This window comes from Suncus etruscus, chromosome 5, assembly GCF_024139225.1.
Source record: "Suncus etruscus isolate mSunEtr1 chromosome 5, mSunEtr1.pri.cur, whole genome shotgun sequence".
Taxonomy (NCBI): Eukaryota; Metazoa; Chordata; class Mammalia; order Eulipotyphla; family Soricidae; genus Suncus; species Suncus etruscus.
Genome location: NC_064852.1, coordinates 79,267,265 through 79,288,883, shown reverse-complemented (window position 1 = coordinate 79,288,883; position 21,619 = coordinate 79,267,265). Strand labels below are relative to the sequence as shown.

General features: G+C 34.4%; 1 protein-coding gene across 1 annotated transcript in view; it reads left to right on the top strand.

Moving 5' to 3' along the window:
• The window catches only part of FAP (fibroblast activation protein alpha), a 93,939-nt gene that overhangs the window by 56,871 nt on the left and 15,449 nt on the right, over positions 1–21,619 (top strand). Inside the window, exons 13-20 of the mRNA XM_049772866.1 lie at positions 1,180–1,284; positions 1,383–1,453; positions 4,287–4,340; positions 6,295–6,419; positions 11,413–11,460; positions 16,506–16,604; positions 17,027–17,096; positions 17,825–18,019. Coding sequence (XP_049628823.1) covers positions 1,180–1,284; positions 1,383–1,453; positions 4,287–4,340; positions 6,295–6,419; positions 11,413–11,460; positions 16,506–16,604; positions 17,027–17,096; positions 17,825–18,019 — 767 coding nt within the window. The remainder of the gene's footprint in view (positions 1–1,179; positions 1,285–1,382; positions 1,454–4,286; positions 4,341–6,294; positions 6,420–11,412; positions 11,461–16,505; positions 16,605–17,026; positions 17,097–17,824; positions 18,020–21,619) is intronic.

Below are 21,619 nucleotides of genomic sequence, written 5' to 3'. Positions count from 1 at the left end.
ATAGCAAATATAATATATTCTTTTTTGTTTGTTGATTCGAGCCTCCCAAGCAGTACTCAGGCCCAAGACCACTCCCAGAGAATTTCTGTCAACACAGCCCAGTGTAAGATAGTACTAAGATAAGATAGTATAGCTGCAGTGCTTCTCAGACCCTGTGGAGATAGAGATAGCTAAACAATCTAGGCTGCATTCTGATGCTTGGAGTCCATAACCAAAAATGTTTAGAGGACTATATAGTGCAGAGATAGGACTGTGATTTCTGCATGCAAACTCTGTTTTTTCTCTGACCTATTTATTTTTTGATGCAATGAATAAGGAAGTACTGACTAAAATTTGATATGAGATCATAAAATTTTGATATGAGAACATTGGTAAAATTTTATCTATCAGAACCTACAGCATGCTGAAACGTGACTTGCTTTTTTTTTTTTTCAGAGCACACTATGCTGAGAATTGTTTACTCTTATATCATGAGGAGGGTGTACATTTGGGCTTGGAAGGAGCATAGAGATAAACAGTGAAGTCTTCTCTATTTCCCAATCCAAGATGAATTTGCCACTTGTTTGTCCTTGGCAATACATTTTGCTATGAGTGAAAAGTCTCTTTATACCATTAAAAATTGTGACTACTTGTCAACAGATCATTATACTTTAATCTTTAAAATGTCTTTATTGAGAGGTAGATGGAAAGTAATATAAAAAAACTGAAGAGAAAATTTGGGCTAAATATCATAAAAATTAACATTTATATAACCATGTTACGAAAATCAAAAACAGAATGTCTTCACTGAATGCCTAGCATTAAGTAAAGAATTGAAATAAATATGAGCATTAATAATACTATTTATTTGATCAAATACACCATTTGAGGTTGAACACTGTGAAACATCCACATTTATCTTTAATTCTTTTAACATTATGTCAAGTCATATAATCTTATAACAAAAATTAAACATGATACACCAATGGTGTGTCATAGCATTAAATGTAGTTGTAATGTGCAAGAACCAGTCAGAATCACCAGAAACCTCTTAATCTGGACAAATGTAATTTCAGATAGAAATAAAGGTCAAGGAGTCATACATAACATTCTGGTCCTTAAACTGTACAATACTTTTTAACAATCTATAATTTTAGTTTGGTTTATCTTTTAAATATAACCTCTGTTCATTTATTACAGTTCTTTGTTTCAACACCAGTTTTCAGCTCTGATGCCATTTCATACTACAAAATATTTAGCGACAAGGATGGCTACAAACATATTCACTATATCAAAGATACTGTGGTACGTTCCTTCCAAGATTTATCTACTCAAAGATCATTCACTTGAGGTTGCTCAAATAACGCTCAGTTTCACACAACATAATGTTTGTCTTTTTATAGGAAAATGCTATTCAAATTACAAGTGGCAAGTGGGAGGCCATAAATATAGTCAGAGCAACACAGGATTCACTGTAAGTATTGCATAAAGCATGATGTGCCATTGAGGTTTTAATTGGCACTGATGGACATACAAATGATACTATACTACCCTTTTTTATTGAAGAGCATCTTTTGTGACTGAATAGTTTATTTGAGCGTGATCTTACTAAGATTTCTTGCTCTTAAATAACTAGTCAACATTTCCTTTTTGAATGAATATTTAGTAGATGGTTATTTCTGATACATGATAAATAAATGATACACACAAAAAGTATAATGTGTCTAAAAATTTTTGGCTCTCCAGCACTTGAGGCAATGAAAGCAAGCCATACATATGTAAATTTTTTCGTAGTGATTCACTGTTATATAAATGTAAGATTAAGTTTGAGATTATCATCTATATGCGCTATTATTTTGAGCAACTACTGTGTACCACATACTGTAAAGTAAAAATGATTACCCTGCATTAAAGATGAGAAAACTCAAACTTGGAAATTTAGTTAGACTATACAAGACCACCAATGAAATTATATAGGTTTTTCAGTTAAAAAGTTCGTTGTAGAACTACATTCAATCCTAGAATATATTAGATGTGAGGGTTTTATTTTTTAACCAACAAACACTTTTCTCTTTTAGGTCTTTCCTTTTTGATCTATCTATTAATATATAAATGATCAACTTAAAATAATAATTTAGCAAAGTGTATTCAAGTAAAAAAGATACCTATTATTTCCTTCACTTCTAAGAACAGTAAAATGCTCTTTATTGGTCATAATTATTCTGTTAGATGGAATCCTAGGAGAAAGGGTGACCATTTCTACTCTACAGATGCAGCTAAAAAGGATTTGTGAAGTTTTACTTGGAAGGAAGAGGGAAAGGAAAGAGACAGTAAGTCTTAGTTATCAGTGTCAGAGATGAGTATAGTTGTGGAAAAGTTGACACAAGAGTGGACTGGTAAAATATTGAGTTGCTTATTTATTGGGGATTTAGAGATGATTTGGAAAAGACAAATTCTGATGATTAAAGTTAGGTGAAGTTAATAAAAACATCAAAGAGATGCAGGTTTAGAAGATGAATTTAATACCAAAAACAAATTGTGTCCCTTTTCCCTGTTCCTTTACTTGCAAAAAAAAAAAAAGTGTTTTACTTGGTTTGGTCTTGGATGTTTTCTGGTGTATATATGACAGTGAACTACCTAGATCATTAATAATCCTGAGAATTAAAACTTGCTTTTCAAATTAAACTGGCCCAAACTACAGTTTCAGTTCTATTATGCCTTTCAGAAAGAAGAACGAAAAGGAGAATGGGAGGAAGGAATTTGAGAAGAGAAGGAAGGAAGGAAGGAAGGAAGGAAGGAAGGAAGGAAGGAAGGAAGGAAGGAAGGAAGGGAGGGAGGGAGGGAGGGAGGGAGGGAGGGAGAGAGGAAGGAAGGAAGGAAGGAAGGAAGGAAGGGAGGGAGGGAAGGAGGAAGGGAGAAAGGGAGGGAGGGAGGAAGGGAAGAAGGAAGAGAAGGAGGGAGGAAGAAAGGAAGGGAAGAAGGGAGGGAAAGAGGAAGGAAGGGAGGGAGGGAGGGAGGAAGGAAGGGAGGGAGGAAGGAAGGAAGGGAGGGACGGAGGAAGGAAGGAAGGGAGGGAGGGAGGAAGGAAGGGAGGGAGGAAGGAAGGGAGGGAGGGAGGAAGGAAGGGAGGGAGGTATGGAGGGAGGGAGGATGGGAGGAAAGGAGAGAGGGAGGAAGGAAGGGAGGGAGGGAGGAAGGGAGGGAGGGAGGATGGGAGGGAGGGAGGTATGGAGGGAGGGAGGATGGGAGGAAGGAAGGGAGGGAGGGAGAAAGGGAGGGAGGGAGGATGGGAGGAAGGGAGGGAGGATGGGAGGAAGAGAGGGAGGGAGGAAGGAAGGGAGGGAGGGAGGAAAGGAGGAAGGGAGGAAGGGAGGAAGGAAGGGAGGGAGGAAGGGAGGAAGGGAGGGAGGGAGGAAGAGTGAAATGAAGAATAGAAGGAAGGAAAGGAATGAAGGAAAGAAGGAAGGTAGGAAGGGTGGAATGAAGAATAGAAGGAAGGAAGGAAAGAATAAATGAACAAATGAAGGTAGGAAGGCTGGAAGGAAGAATAGAAGAAAAGGAAGGAATGAAGGATGGATAGGAAGGAAAGAAGAAATGAAGGATGGAAGGAAGGAAAGAAGGAAGAAAAAAGATAAAGTCAGTGAATATCTTTGATTTTCAGATGAATTTAAAGAGTGAAAATCATGATTCAACTAAGATTGGATTTCCCACGTCATGGCTATATAAGGCAGGTTAGAAATGGGACCTGAATACTTAAGTAACAAGTACATCTTTTTTGTGACTTGTTTTGTAACTGATAAAATTGGCATGTCCCTTTGATATTTCAGAGTGGATAAGAATTCATGATTTATAAGAACATTCAATTCAAATAAACTTAAAATCAATTTAAAACATTCCCAAAACAATAGATAAAATTTTATACATAGCATAGACTATTTGATATTGCTACTAATCTTAAAAAGAAAAAGTATAGCTTATTTTGTGGAATATAAATTAGTAGATCAGGCAGACTTAACATATTTATAATAGTAAGAATATTCAACTTGTGTTAATCTTTTTCTAATGGTTTGAAAATCAAACTAAGTAATGTTCATTATTTTCCATATATTTCATTATTATTAATGTTCATTATTAGCTATAGTGATTTGTATACATACGTGCTAATTAAGCAATAGATAAAATATTGTCTATATTTATATAGGTATATATATTTATAAGTATATATATATAGGTATATATATAGGTAATAAATTCTATTACCATTTAGCTATCAATACTTCTTTAATAAATACTGAATACCTTTTAAGCTTTTATTCCAGCAATGAATTTGAAGGCTACCCTGGAAGAAGAAATATCTATAGGTAACTATGTCAAATCACTCTAGTATTATCATGTTGATATTTGATTAAAATGAGAATTTAAGATATAAAGATCAGTTTTAAAGCCCAGACTATAAGTAAAAGTAATGTATTAATTAAGATAAAAGTGAGATGTTATATAACTAATTAATATAAAAATATATATAGTCTCAAATGTTGGCCAACTCAAAAGAAATTTTAAAATATTAAAACCATGATACTATAAATTTAATGATAAATGATATTTTTTACTTAATGCAAAATTTAATAAGTACCTATTGTGTACCAGCAATTGTATATATTTCCATAATATCTATGTTCATATGGTTCACTTTGTGGCAGGAGAGATAGTAAATAGGAGAGATTATTTTACTTGCATCAGAGCAAGCTGTGTTTTTTCCCCAGAACCTCCTTATGGTCCCCCCCCCCCCCAAGTTCCACAGAGTTTCTGAGCACAGAACCAGGAATAAGCCTTTGAACTAGTGGGTATGCCACTTCTCCCAAAATAAAAATAGGATAATTCATAGAGATGAATCCAAATCACATATATTCTTCAGTGGGCAGAACTCCCAATGTACAAGGGGTGGTAACCATTTTTAGATATACTGCTAATTCAATGCTTAGGCCAGGAAATGTGCTATTGCACAAAACTATTACAGTTTTGTTCAGGTCTACCCTGGTTACCCAGGTGGTGTTCAGGGTCTCCTTGGCCTGTCCCTGTAGATGGTTGATAGAATTCAGGGCATCCAGCAAGCAAGGCCCATGTATCAACCCTTTAAAGCATTAAAGATAGGTCAGTGATCCCATGGGTTATTTTAAAGTCAGCTTCAATAGCCCCTTCAATAAATGGAAGAAAACAAATAATTACTATGGACTGGTAATCTTTACTTTATTTACAGATGTAATTTAAATTAGTCTCTACAACTCTTATGCAAGTGATGATATTAAAGCCAGAATTTCTTCCTAGCCATGCAGAACTTGATTCTTTTCTGTTCATTGCCTACCTCATCTTTCTAAGATGACACCAAAATCTGAACCAAATATCAACTAGAAAATTTATTTTCCCCTGATTTTCTCTGTAACTTCTGGATCAAGGTCTCTGTAGTGTAACAAACTTTCTATGATCAGCCTCATCTATGCCCAAAATCAAATTAGAGGCAGCAACCAAATGAATAAGAAATAGAATGACAAACTCTATATAATCTTTAAAGCACGATGGGCCTATAAACGTACATGCTGAATTAATGCCATTTTGTATACTCTAAATTAGATTCAAACTTCCAGTTGTGTGGGACAAATTCTAGGAGTATATGGATAAAAACCAATCATAGCTTTCAGAAACCAAACTTAGGACTCTCATAGGAAAATGTAGGCCTAACATACGAGGTGAAAGTTAGTTTGTTGTAAAAATGTGTTGAGGGAGCATCACAGATTTCATTTCCATAAACACAAAATTTCTGCTAACTGGAATGAACACACATAGGAAGCACCTACGATTATGCAATTTTTATTTCTAAATTGCTTAATATTATTTGCTCTTTAAGATAGACGGTAAATATAGGGCATTTGGTGATACTGACACGTTTTCATTTATATTTTGCCATGCAAATACAAAATAGAGATGGGAAGATCAACTATTTGGTCCCAAGTACTTTGTAAACTGTGCTTATAGCAAATGATGGCCTTACTTTCACTGGAGGTGTTAAACTGTTTATCGATCCCCAAGAAAACTATACAGGGCTTCTCCCTCAAGGTCTGTGCTATTCAGGCAAAGATGAATCAAAACTCAGGATCTATCAAAATACTGCAATTCCTCTTTCCTTTAAATGATACTGGCAACGAAAAAATAGAGTGGGGTTGATGTCAATATGCAAATTAGTCATTTAGCATGGAGTGGTACGTTTTGATAAATACAATCTCAAAATTTCAGTTTCGTTTTATTTTCATTTTCCTCTAGAATTAGCATTGGAAGCTATCCTCCCAGCAAGAAGTGTGTTACTTGCTATCTAAGGAAAGAAAGGTGCCAATATTACACAGCAAGTTTCAGCGACTATGCCAAGTACTATGCGCTCATCTGCTATGGTAGGTACTGGACCTAACACAAACTCTCCCACCCCCCTGCTGCTGTCCTTGTCATCATCACTACCACCTAGTACATCTAATCAAGCTTTAACTACAGGTTATTTAGCACTTTGTGTATCAGAAGATCTTTTCTCTATGCTATCTTATCTAATGCTTTTGGGGAAAAAGCAAATGGATGCTAGAAAAGCATTATTATCTCCTGTTTTTTTTTTTTAATTGAGAACACTGAGAGGCACTTGTAAAGATCTGTGCTATTGATCAGCCTCAGAGGCAGAATGAGAGGAAGGGTCAACTGACAGTAAATACTTAGTTCTTACCCACTACGTGCCACAGCACCTTGACGTAGTAAGTAAATATCATCTACCAGTTATCTACAGCAGGATTTGAACAATGTCATAAAAAGAAGCATTCTCTGAAAAAATAGTTGCTGCACTTTGACCCCATTTGCCTTGAAAATGTCAGTCAACTGTGCCTCAGGAAAGAACAAAGAAATCTGGGCCCTTTTCCATAGAGGAGTAATTTCTTGAAATCTAGTTTTAATGGGGTAAGAAAATAAGCTTTTGCCACCTAAAGTCTTTTCCTTATTTTAAAAACATATTAATCAATATTTTAAGTGCATATTAGAAGAATTATAGCTACTTCGGCTATATATATAAAACAGTAAATAATTTTAAGTAAAATATTTCATGCATAGTATTTTATAAATTCCTCTTATAACTTGTGCAAGCATTAAAACACTTTTAGGTAGGCAATCAATAAGATAGGCTGGTAATAGTCCTTGAGATTTGGAAAACTGAACTTGAGAAGTATCTATTTTGCAATTCCCTGATTCACTGAAGTTAGTCCCCAAGTTTCCTTGGAGGGGACAGAAAATGGAAGTGATTACTACAAAATGTATGTGACTATCTTGTGTTTGGTACAATCGTTCCATGTGGGCACAGGAGGCTCAAAGAACAAATAGCAACATTGATAAATGATATTCCTGTTTTGGAACCAGAAACTCTGAGATCCCTTTTATTAACCAGAAAAAAATAAATAAATTATTGAAAATAAAAGAAAAGAAAAGAAATGTAACTTCTTTCTGTCCATTCACTTGGCCTCATAACCTGGGTCCAATTTCTTTGTCTTTATTGGGGCAGGGGAATAAGCATTTTAATTTAAATGCTTCCTATAAGATGGTAGAAGTTGTCACATTCAAAGACTTGGGGGAATAGTTCAGTGAAAGAGCCTTGCTTGCAGAAGGCTGAAAGTTCTATCCCAGCACCATCCCACATTCCAAATTGGACTCCAACAGCACTGATAGTTGTAATCTGTACATAGTAACAAAGCTATGATCTCCAGCAACATTGCAACCAAAGTGTGTGAACACAATGAAGTGGACTTGATGCTTAACCATTGCAACAGCATAAAAGAAGGAAGTGAATAAAAATCAATTTAAATAAATTGATAAATTTATGACATTTCAATGCAATACTTTTACAAGGTCTAGTAAGAGTCAGGAGTTGTTCCCATGGATTGGAGACCATATATTGCCTGTGGGAACCCTGGCTACTATCCCCTCCCCCCCCCAAACCATGTGGATCGAAAATTGAAGAGAAATGCTTTGATCCAAGGATGGAATTCTTGAAAGGCAAGAAATTCCTTGATGACTATATTTGTTGACTGTGGTTTTTGCATTTAAAGATATATGTTAAATTACCTTCTCAAATTATTTGCACTTTTCAACCCAAGACATTTCTAACGCATTATGTATTAAAAACTTAAATAGCAAGCACCTCGTGCTATTACTGAGAAACCTAATTTAAGTCATCTGATTGTCTATTTCTTCTGAAGGCATAAAATTTTGTCCTTTAATCTTTAAGGTCAGGTAGAGCAGTTCTTACTGAATAAACATTGAATCCTTGCTGACAGGGACAGAGATCAAAATGTGGTTGCCTTTGCAAAGTATTTTTTAAATACTGTTTATACTGATAGATCTACTAATCAGAACTTATTGATCCCACATTTCTAGGCTGATATATGTGTATTATAAGTTGTTCATTCTTAAGCTTTTGTACATTGTAAGCATCATATCCCTTTTCCATCTTTCATCTTTTTATTACTCTGAAGCCTAACTTTTCACTGAAGAGAAAAGAAATCAAAGTCTAAGCTCTCATCAAAAGTTGGTGGAAGAGTCCTTTCTAAAACTTGATTCGCCTGACTTTTCCACACTCACTCTTCCTTGGCAGTATGGTAATTTCCCATTTAGCAAAAAATATACTGTGTGGGAAGCATCACATCGTCTGGTGTTTTTGAAGCTCCAGTAAAATGAGTCACTGCACCATCATAGGAAAAACCTTGAAATCTTTCCCTTTAGGACTAAGAGTAAAGCCTCATTATGTAATTCTCCGTGAGAGATGGTGAGTAAATTCCAGGTAATAAGACTAAAATAGAAAAAAATTGTACTGCTAAGGCTGATAGGGAAAAGTGGCATGAAAGAAGCCTTTCAGGCCATTGATCTTTAGGCCCTGACATCTGCCTTTAGTAGCTAGGGTAGTTAGTCATCAGCTGGGACAAAATAATAATGCCAAGCCCTGAATACAACCATATCTGCCCTGAAACAAAACAAAAGATAATACAAGTTATCTCTAATAGAACCTATGAAAATTCCACAAAACAAGTAATAAAAATAATAGTAATAATAATAACTTATTTATTACTTTCTTACATTTTAATCCAAATATTATTTGACATTTTCCTTTTTGTAAGTCTGAAGAGAATTAATCAAAATGAAAATCTCTAAAATTCTGTAAGATTCTGAGACTTTATATAATAAAAAATTTTGGCTATTTTTGAGGTAACCTAATAAATTACATAATATACTTCTCCTCATTCTCTTTTTCTTGGGGTGGGGGGAGAGTGTCAAACCAGGTGATGCTCAGGGGTTTCTCGTGGCTATGCTCTCAGAAATCGCTCCTGGCTTGGGGGACCATATGGGACAACAGGGGATCAGACTGTGGTCTGTCCTATATTAGCACGTACAAGCCTTACAGCTTGAGCCATCGCTCCAGCCTCAACTTTCTCCTCATTCTTAAGCTAAACTCGGATAACAGGCAGGACATAAAAGTATTAAGCGTACTATCTGTAGAGGTTTTTTGAAAATGTAGCTACAATGTCCATCTTCCTTAATATTGCATCCCAGAATATACTCACAAAAATACATGTCTCATTGAATATCTTCTGGCTTCCCCCAGGACACTTGTTACTGTCACACTTAAAACACCGAGAGAAAGATAAAATGTGTGTTCTCTCTATATATAAGCTACTCAGACCCCATTCTAAAACTGCACCAAACTGCTTTCTTGGGACCAGTGGTGCTAATCCAATAATGCTCCCTGTGAGCATTAGGAGTGTAAAGTACTTCTACTCCATAGTCCTGATGTGTGTTGTTGGTTTTTTGTGTTTTTGTTTTTGTTTTTTTGGGCCACGCCAGGTGATGCTCATTGGTTGCTCCTGGCTATGCACACAGAAATCGCTCCTGGCTTGGGGGACCACATGGGACGCTGGGAGGATCAAATCGTGGTCCATCTTAGGCTAGCCCGGGCAAGGCATACGCCTTACCCCTTGTGCCACCTCACCAGTCCAATGTGTTGTTTTTAACCCAATTTCTACTTGGGCAAATAATATTTTAGAAGTATGGCTCACAGGAAACTGGAGTAATAGCACAGCAGATAGGGTATTTGCCTTACAAATGGCCGACTTTGGTTTGATCCCCTACATCTCGTATGGTTCCCAAGCTTGCCAACAGTAATTTCTGAGCACAGAGCCAGGAGTTACCCTCTAAATGCCACCAGATGTGCTCCCGCCCTAAAAAAAAAAAAAAGGCAAAATATAATGTCTCACAGAGAGATAGTACAGTGGGTAGGAAGCTTGACTTGTATGCAACTGATGCAGCTTCAAGTCATGGCATTTTATGTAGAACACTGAGCCTTCCCAGAAGTGATCCCTGATTGCAGAATCAGGATTAAAAACAAACAAACAAAAGTATGTTGACAGGGACCTTGGCACTTATTACTGCATTTTATAGGTTCTATTTGTGTAATTAGAGTGTGTTCAGGATTATTCTTGGAAAAGCATGCAAAAACTCTTCTTTTGCATCTATTCTTTGATTGGAGTATAATTTTATATGTTGTTTAAATGACATTTATAGCCTCTAGAAAGACTCATCCCATTTTCTTGCTTGTTTGATGTTTGCCCCCCTCTTTTGGGTTTTTTTGGGGGGGCTCACACCCGCAGCGCTCAGGGGTTACTCCTGGCTCTATGCTCAGAAATCGCTCCTGGCAGGCTCAGGGGACCATATGGGATTCGAACCACTGACCTTCTGCATGAAAGGCAAACGCCTTACCTCCATGCTATCTCTCTGGGCCCTGACCCCCCACCCCTTTTCTTTTCTTCTTTCCTTCTAACAGAACCACATAACTTGAACCACCTTGTTCTAACTCACAAATTGGAGGAGAAATAAGGGAGGGTACCAAGAACAAACAGTCATATGAACATCAAGTAGAAATAAAAAAATGATCAAACGTAAACACCAAATCTAAAACCAACTACAACAGAATTGATAACCAATCTGCAACAAGTTAGACATAGAAGGAACCATTTATACTATCAGCCCTGGGGGCAAAGAAAGGGCAATATGGGATGCATGCTGGGAACAGGGATGAAGGGAGGACAACATTGGTGGTGGGAATGCCCCTGATTCAATGTCGCTATGTACCTAAAATATTACTGTGAAAGATTTTTAATTCACTGTGGTAAAAATAAAAATTTCTCAAAAAATAAAAGGTGACCTTTACTTCTGGATGGGGAAAAATAGCTGCAGAATTAAAAAAAATCTTTTAGTTTAATAAAATTATGTTCACTTTCAGTTATTTTAAAAAATAAAGTAAACACTATTTTTTGGCCTCACACAGTGGTGCTCAGGGTTTTTCTTTTCTTTTCTTCTTGTGAACAGGCCCAGGCGTCCCCATTTCTACCCTTCATGATGGCCGCACTGATCAAGGTACTTTTGCATGCTAATGTCTTGTCCAAAAAAATTCTGAACGCCTTGTGAGCCTACACTAACAAGAAGATTTAAATGACATTGATCTTTTATAGTTTTTATTTTCTGCTAGTCAAATTTTATGACATAAAATTTAGTAATTTTTTCAGTAACCCAAAATAACACAGTTGCTTATATCTTAAGAATTAATTCTATCGTTACTCAAAAAAAAAAAAAAGCTTTATAAAAGAACAGAGAGTTGGAGAAAAATAGGTTTTTAATACAACATTTTTCTTAAATAACAATTTCTATGTAAGTACCAGAGTGATAGTTCAGTGGGTAAGCTGTTTGCCTTGAATCTAACAAACCCAGATTCTATCCTTGGTATTCATATGGTCATCTGAGCACTGCTAGAAGTGAACCTTTAGCACAGACCTAGGAATAAGCCAAAGCACCACTAGGTGTGGCCCCGAAACAAAAACAAAAATATATTTTTCTGGTCATATTGCTTCTGAAAACAAATTTCACATACAGTGCCAATTTAAAGCAGAGGATAACTGTCATGCTAGCTTTTTTGTTTTAACAGCTACATCACACTGTTACCATGTCTGAATGCCCTGAAATTTGGAAATTCTTCTTTTCATTTTCAACAGCTATAAAGACAGAGCCTCTCCAGTCTGTATCTGTGATTAGTTCAAAAATAATTCACAGCTTAAAGATGAGCATTTTTCAACCAACAGTTTCCCACGTGTTTAATTGTTCACATAGACTTCCTGCAATTTTTCATTACAGTTAGATATACTTGTACTGTTAAACACAATTATAAAATTTAAGTGATAGAGAATAAAGGACAGTAAATGACTTATGAACTCATGTCTGTGATGAGCCCTAGATAGTTTTGATGACATGTCAGGAAACTTTGGCATTCGTTTGGCTGGAAGCTAAAGGGTAAAAATAAAGGTCAAAATAAAATAATGAGGAAAAACAGAATCAAGTGATCAGGTGCTCAGATCAGGCATTGCAGTAATGGGACTTTATACTTAGTTCCATTTTCAAATATTCGTAAAGCTTAATCTGATAATTTAATACTAAATTTCTGAATTTGGTTCACCTTAGTATGAGAAATTTCAAATCATTACTACTTTTAAATCTGTTTATATTTAATGGAAGTCACTATAAGTGTGTTAATCCCATTTTATTCTGATTCAAAATAAATATCAGCTTCTATATTTCCATAAATTTCACATGAATTTATTGTGTTTTACTCCCAGATATTAATTTTTTGTGCATCTTATAAAACTTTGTTACTTCATTCAATATTTGTGAAATAGGTACCATGTCTTTGCTATTCTCATAAATATCACACACATTTATGTGTACTAACTTATGAGGTAGAATACAAATTCTTCTAGAATAAAATTCTATTAATGCTTTCCTAATGATGGAATTCTTTTGAGATGTTTATTATATATAAAGAACTTCAGACCCTGTTGAAGAGTGCAGTTCAGTAGATCATAACATGGCCTATGCAGGTTAGATTACTAGTAAATATCCAAGTAAATTTTGAAGTTGCATTTTTAGAGGAAAATCTTAAAAAACTTTTGGTAGATTTTTTTTTTTCATTTTATTTGGTGCAGGCAGTCTTCACCCAACAAATACTTTCTGAGAAATTATCAATTTTCACCAGATACTATGCTGAATACTAGATTATCAAAATAAACAAATATTGGGAGACATGGTCTGAATTCTTAAGGAGGATAGTAAGGTTAATACGGGTTAATAAGGAATATAAACTTGGGAACTGGTAGTTAAGTACAGTGGGATAGAGTATCAAGATAAAAATACTGAAAGCATGAAAGGCCTAGACTGGGTAATCAATCACCTAGGGCTTTTAATTTTTTTTCTAACTAGCAGTTATTTTCTAATAATAGCTACATTAGAGGAGAATCATGAATATAAAGGAAGACTTCATGCTGCTTTTTTGACTGGCTGGTCAAATGCACTGATATTAATTGATGGCCCCTCCTGCCTCCTGCCTAAAAGATTCAGAGTACAGAGAATATTTTGGAAAAAGTGATTTTTTGTTTAGAATACAGAAGCTTTCAGTAGATTAACCCAGTAGTGATTTATTTTTGAATACGTACATTTGAGAATAAGTTTGAAATGATAAAAAGTCTAGTATACAAAATACCTGGTTACTAAAAGAAGAAAATAGAAGGGGATGAGTGGGAAAAATTGAAGATTATCAAGGTAGTGGAGCATAAGCCTAAAATTAGCAGAATATCAACAGAAAAATTAATAAAGTACAATGAATTCATGAAGGATTCTAAGAGCAAACCTAGGTAGGGCAACTTTGAAAGTATGGTATCTTGAAAGCCAGAGTGGTAAATATGGCAGCTTAACTGTACAGCTTAACTGTAAAGATTGAAGTAAGAAGGACTCTAAATAGATTTGATCAAGAAGTAGATTAGCATTATCTCGATCAGAGAAGTTTTAGTGGAGTTTGAAAGTAGCAGCCAGATGGAAGGAAAATTAAGCATGCATAGAGATACCATAGAAAAGGAAAGTACTGGGTTTGACTGGATGGAGAGGAAAGATAGCTTGATAGAGGTTTAGATTTGCTTTTGAATAATAAATGTTTGTTATGGTTTTATGTTGATAGGCTTTTTAGAATATCTAAGGGAATAGTAAATCCAAAGGATGGAGAATTGTGGAGTTCAGAGAATGGTGATGATATTAATCTTTTACACCATAATGAAAGAGAATGAAGAAAATACTGATGCGCATGTATAAAGTTTTGTAGACTGTGCAAAAACATCAGCAACAACTGTGCAATATCTAAATTTTAGTGCCTAGTAGAGTAAGTCCATTTGAAAACAACAAATAGTACTTTAATTAGAAGAGTTGGCACTTGATATTGAAGGTCCAGCTGAAGCTTAGTTGCTTCAGGCACAATCAGTTTTCATTAAAATTACTGACTGATTGTGTGACCTTATTTATCAACGTTTCCACAGATTCTTCACATACTTTAATTAATAAGCCATATATCACACTTCATCTGATTTTGACAAAATCTCAGATAAGGACCGTTATTCTTAACCCAGACTTACTCATAATAAAAAGTCTACAGTGAATGAAGATACTACATAACAGATATTATGTATTAATGATTTTATAAATAATCAAGGGTAAAAGGTAGGATTTTGATGGAGCTGCTTTTTTCAGGTGATTGACTTTTTAGTTTTTGTTTCTGAACCACACCCAGTTGTTATCAGGATTTACTCCTGGCTGTGATCAAGGGTCATTATGCAGTGGCAGGCCAGGGATCTCTACCTCTCCATTCCAAAGATAGAATTTTAATATTCACCAAAGAGAAAACCAGTTGACACTTCACTCTTCACAAGAAATTGAGAAAGTGCCACAAAAATGCAACTAGAACTATAGAAATATTGGTAAGCTTTAAAATTAACTTTGACATTTTGCAACACACTGGTGGAGAGTCAATCCCACAGGACAGTACCTGGATAATTGTCCTCAACTTGAATTCTGTTTAACTTATAACAAATGAGAGTAGTAAATACATACATAAGTGCATGAATTTATGCATAGTTGCTATGTGCTTGCTCCACACAAGAATTCCTTTATTAATAATGGCTTAAATGAGGAAAATGAAGAGTTGGCTCCACTGTACTTTGACTTGTATTTTTTAATTTTAATTTTTTAGATGCCTCAAATAACTCTTTCCTGATGGATTATCCAAAGTTAAAATGACATTTATTATGTATCTTATACAACTCATACCAAAACATCTATATTTGTTCTAAGATTAAATATAACATGTTAGAGCAAAATGCCATGATTATATGAAAACTGAGAGTTACAAGGGAAGTGATTTGGCAAACTCAATGCAATTACAAGCACTCCTCCAGTTTCTTATCTTTAAGGATCACTTTTTAGAAAGGCACAAAAACAAGAAGTCCACAAGATGCCTTTTGTAGAAACACCATATTCAGTCATACAGGCTCTCTTTTAAAAATATATAGCTACAAGCTTCACATTTTAGTGAAAGTTCTACCTCTTTTTTAAAGAGATTTTTAGTATCAATCTCAGTGTAAAATAAAGTTTCAAAATCCCTCAATTGCTAGAAATATATTTGCATGTCAATAGATTTGTTAAAAGATTAAAGTATGAAACATAACTGAACTCAAAAATGGGGTGTGGGTCAGAGTACTGGGTTTGGCATTTGCTTTACATGAACCTAACTGGGTTCTATTCCCAGTATCTCAGATGATCACCCAATCCCTGCCAGGAGAGATCCCTGAGCACAAAGTAAGGAGCAAATCCTGAAATGCTGAAAATGGTTTACAAACTGTGTGTGTGAGTGTGTGTGTGTGTGTGTGTGTGTGTATAGTGATATTTCATATATTTTAAGTGAGAGACAGAAAGAAACCTTTGTGCATATATAATGCTGTTTTACTAGTGTCTATAAATACCTTCAATAAAGAATTGGAAGGAATAGGAAAGTCATTAATTCAATTACCAAAAGAAAGGACTAGCTGTAGTAATCAAGTACACAGAAAATGGTAAAGAACTTGATGTAGAGATTGCAGAAACATTATTTAACTTCACACGTTAAAAAATTGAAAAACAAATTCTATAACCCTATGGTTATTTTAAATTTGAAGTTTTAGAATATATATTTTACTAGTGCTTCTCTTTTTTCCATAGATGATAAAAGAAATGTCACCTACTCTGTTAGGTCATGGTTTCATACTGAAAGAAAATAAAGGCTGTAGATGGGAATTTTGGCTGAATAAAGAGTGTTGCTTCTGTGCTTCTGTTGCAAACGTTGTTTTGAAAGCCTAAGAATCAGCTAAGGAGACAGTGATTGATGTCATTTATAAGCTCACAATTGCTTTAAAGGCTAGATCAAAAATATGCTTATAAATAGAAATCTCAATAATAAATCCTCAGTTTTAGTTTCATCTTGTTAAAGCCCAAGAATTTTTAAGAAAGGAATTTTCTTATAGAAATACTGCTAATTAACAATAAACATGTTTTTAAAGAAATTGAAATCCTGGAAGAAAACAAGGAACTGGAAATTGCTTTGAAAAATATTCAGTTACCAAAGGAAGAAATTAAGAAACTGGAAGTGGATGAAATTAGTAAGATCTTTTAAATACTGTTTATTTATAGGTATATTGTTGAGTGCTTATCATATTTTTGAAAAATTATAGGGCATGGATTATAAACTAAACAACTATAATTGAAATAAAATGTTATCTTTAATGTTTGTAAATAAGTTCATACTTATACTTTCCATCTTTCAACTTAATGCTGATAGTTTTTAAATAAAACTATCTTAATTTTCATTCAGAATGTGTAGACTTATCAAAGAAACGTTGGTTTAATATAGTTAGTCACTTGCCAAATAGACAAAATACATAATACATTTAGATTTATTAAGTTTAAACATTTTTACTTTAAGAAATTCAATAGTTTAGAATTGATTTTATTGTATACATAATTATAATAATATACTGTAATGTGCAAAATGATATTTTATTCTTTTTTATTTTCCTTAAAGCTTTATGGTACAAGATGGTTCTTCCTCCTCAGTTTGACAGCTCAAAGAAGTATCCCTTACTAATTCAAGTGTATGTAATATTTTCTTTGGTACAAAACTATTTACTGAAAATATGTTGGATTAAATACACACTTAGAAGATAGAAAGAACCATTCTCCTTGGTAACAGTTCTTATTGATGCTGTTTTTATATATTCCTCAACTAATCAGAGTAAATAAAATATGGCTATTTAAAATAGAGTGAGGAAGTTTGAGGTTTAGATGGACTTGCTTGTATTTGTTGTGTTGAATTTTCTTTGTATGGCAAATTGCCGATGTGTCAAAATACCTTTGAAATAGAGAAATTACAGCCAAAAATATTGTAAATCATCTTAACATCTTATGTAATTCAGTAGAAATGAAATAAGAGAATAGAATACATTTAGTGGAATCACACCCAAAATCAGTGCTGACCTACACACAATTTGCTTAAAACACCAGGCATTTTTTTTTAGTATATCTTATGGCTGCTTTTAGCAAGTGGCAGGTGGCAGAAATGACGAAAAACCCACACATATTCCTTGAAATGCCAACCCTAGATGTATCCGTTTTGGGGACTAGGAGAGGCTGTGTCCCAAAACAACTTCCTTGTAGCAAACCTCTGGGAAAAGCCTGGTCCTGTCTTGATTTTGTGCCAGGATTAACTATTGTTATTAAAATTGTATCACAGAAATGTACTGGAAAATACTAAAGGCAATTCTTGCTCAAAAAGAGAACATGAATTTCACAAAGGCATCAAATATTGTTATTTTTTCCTTAGGTATGGTGGTCCTTGCAGCCAGAGTGTAAGGTCTGTATTTACTATTAGTTGGATATCTTATCTTGCAAGTAAGGAAGGAATAGTCATTGCCTTGGTAGATGGGCGAGGAACGGCTTTCCAAGGTGACAAAATTCTCTATGCAGTATATCGAAAACTGGGTGTGTATGAAGTTGAAGACCAGATCACAGCGGTTAGGTGAGCATCTTTTCATTCAAATAAGAGCTGGTTTGCAACAAAAAGCATGCAATCATATTTTTAATTCTATTAACCTACTTTCCTAACTTGGTCTAAAATCACCTTTCATATAAAGAGTTATATTTTTCTTGTATAAAAATATATAGTTTTCTGGAGAAAGCTAATAAAAGTATAGGAAAGTGTTTATAAAGATATGTTGGCAATTCTAATATCTTCTATCTACTAAAATGACTCACAATTGCAGAAAAATTTGAAGAAATCTAATGATGATCTTAAGGAAAACACATATCAAATTTACTCAAGCACTGTGAATTCTACCACAAACATTCAGAGAAGACTCAAGATTTCATCTTCTTACATTCTTTTAGAAGTTGTTAATCCCTTACTGATTAAACTAGCTGTCAAGTTTGCCTATTACCTTGAAGGTAGCTTTCTGTTTTCATTTGACAAAATAATTTATATTACATAATAGCAATTGTATTATGAGACATTTAGAGAAAAGACAAATGTATAATTTGAGTTCTTCCCAACTTATTAATCACAATTAAAACCTCAATCATTTTAATATGAAACAAAAGAAATATAATCATCCAAATTGCTAGTTATTCGGAAACATTGAATATAATTCTTCTGAGTAATTCTCCATACCTGTTGGGGTTTTGTTGTCATATAACCAGGTGAGAATGATAACTTGTACACATAAAAGTCAACAACCACTCTTCATATATATATATATATATACATATACATACATACATACATGCATAACAGTTATGGTAAAACTTTCATGGAAGAGCAATTTAGATCATTTATGATACATCTTATCATTTTAATGTAATTGATTGTTCTTGATTTTAATGAGTCATATGCAACACATTGTATTTAAGAGTCAGGCCCAAGCAACATTTTCCTGTATTTTTGTATCTGATCAAAGCAGAATTTAGACTCACAAATGATTTTTAAATAGAAAAATAATCATAACTCATATATTTTTGGTTTATTCTTTCATTCTGTGATCAGTAATATACAAAATTACTACACAATTACACACAAAACATTCCACAAAAAACAAAGTTGATTTAAGATTTAAAATCTGAGAGTTTAATAGATCATTAAAAATAGTCTATGGCAACATTTATGCCTACTTCCTAGGAGGCAACATATCTTTATTACTGATCTAGATTTTTAGCTTTTCTTTATACATTTGTTTGAAAGAGGCTTCTTCAGCCTGGTAGAGACAGAGATAGTTCAAAGAAAAGTTCCAGCAATAGATAAATTATATATATATATATATATATATATATAGAGAGAGAGAGAGAGAGAGAGAGAGAGAGCCAGGATGGACTTGGGTTCAATCCCTGGCATCCCATATGGTCATCTGAACCAGGAACGATTTCTGAGCACAGAGCCAGGAGTAAACTAAACACTGCTGGGTGGATGTGGCCAAAAAAAGAGTAAGGTGCCTTAATGGGAATATTAATATAGTTGTCAGCATGATAGACAATTTATTAAGGTATTTTTTGTCACTGGAGATTACATAAAGGATTTGTAACCCCGATATTATATAAAAAATAGAAATGCAAATTATGCCTCATTTACAATTCAAATAGACCCTTTCTGAATTTGGTAAGGCTAAAACATGATTTGTTTATTAGTTAAGAAATAACCATTATGGACCAGCAGATATACAATGAATTAATCTTTGATAAAGGAACAGGAAATAAAAAGTGGAGCGAGCAAGGAAAGCTTGTCAAACAAGTGGTGGTGGAAAAACTGGCCAGGTACATGCAAGAATGCAAACTCAGATCTCTATTTAACTCCATAAACAAAGATCAAATCAAAATGGACTACAGATCAAACCTTAAACAATAAAGTCCCTAGAGGAAAATGTAAGCAGAAGTCTCCATGACACTGAAGCTAAAGACATCTTCAAGGAAGAAATACCACTGACCAAGCAATCATAAGCAAAGATAAACAACTGGGATTACATTAAACTAAGAAGCTTCTGAACCTCAAAGGAAATACCTAGGATACAAACAACAATGAGATCATCTCACAACAAAGAAACTGGCACATTACAAAAAACAGGAACAATCAGTTCTGGCATGGATACAGGAAAAAAAGGACTTTCATTCACTGCTAGTGGGAATTCTGAATAGTTCAGCTCTTTTGGATTACAATATAAATATTCAAAAATCTAGAAATTTGGCTCCCATATGATTCCACTTCTAAGGATATACCCTATGAACACAAAAAGAGAAAAGCCCTCTGCACTCCTATTTTTATTGCAGCACAATAGGCAGAGTCTGTAAACAATACAAGTGCCTTAGAACAGACGAGTGGCTAAAGAAACTGATTGTATCTACACAATGGAATATTATGCAGCTGTTAGAAAAAAATAAAGTGATGAAGTTTACTTATACATGGATGAATATGGAACTGAGTGAAATGAGTCAGAGGAAAAGGGATAGATATAGAATAATTTCACTCATTTGTGGGATATAGAAAAAATAGATAGTAGTAATAATGTATAGAGACAATAGAGATGAGGGCCAGGAAGACCAGTTCATGGTAGGGAGGTTGCCATAAATAGTAGAAAAGTACATCTTGGGTAGAGAAGAGACCAATATGACAATAATAGTTGGAAGTGATCACCATAGACAATAACTGACTGTTAAATGGAGATTAAGTATATGCATGGTAGCTCTTCAAAAACAACACTGCAAACCACATTGTATACAAGAAAAAAAAAGGGACAGAAAAAGAGAGAAAGCAATGGGAAATGGTAAGATACCAGTCACAGAAGTAAACATGGGGGAATGTGGGAGGGAAACTGGGGGCATTGGTAATAGAAAATGTTCATGGGTGAAAGGTGTTGTACATTGAAAGATTAAAACTTTATCATGAACAACTTTGAAATCATAGTGTTTCAACAGAAGGGAAAAACAAAATAAAGGAATCTCTATATAAAAAGAAAGTCTTTATCATCATCAACATATTATGATTATAATCGTTTGGTCATAAAAACTTACATCGAAAAATAAAATACATTCTATTTTATGTTTTTATTTATCACCAAAAATGCAAATTCAAATTTCAGAATATCAAAAGGAATAGAATAGATAAAATGATACATTTCTGGGGCCGGGCGGTGGCGCTAGAGGTAAGGTGCCTGCCTTGCCTGCTCTAGCCTTGGATGGACCGCAGTTCGATCCCCGGTGTCCCATATGGTTTCTCAAGCCAGGAGCGACTTCTGAGCGCATAGTCAGGAGTAACCCCTGAGCGTACCGGGTGTGGCCCAAAAACAAACAAACAAACAAACAAACAAAAAAGTGATACATTTCTTTAGTGGAATAAAAAGTTAAACCTGAAACCCATGTGTAGAACATAACAGATACTGTTATTTCTCATGTTTAACATATTGTAATGAAGCCACACATCCGACCAATTTTCATAACAACCTAAATGTTTTAGATTTAGATTTAGACTAGTGTTAGTAATTGACTAAAGGTTTTTCTGATCCATATTAAGATGGAACCTGAAGAAAATATCTGCAACACAGTCTTTTATTGACTCAATAAACCATTTAACCAGTTTAGA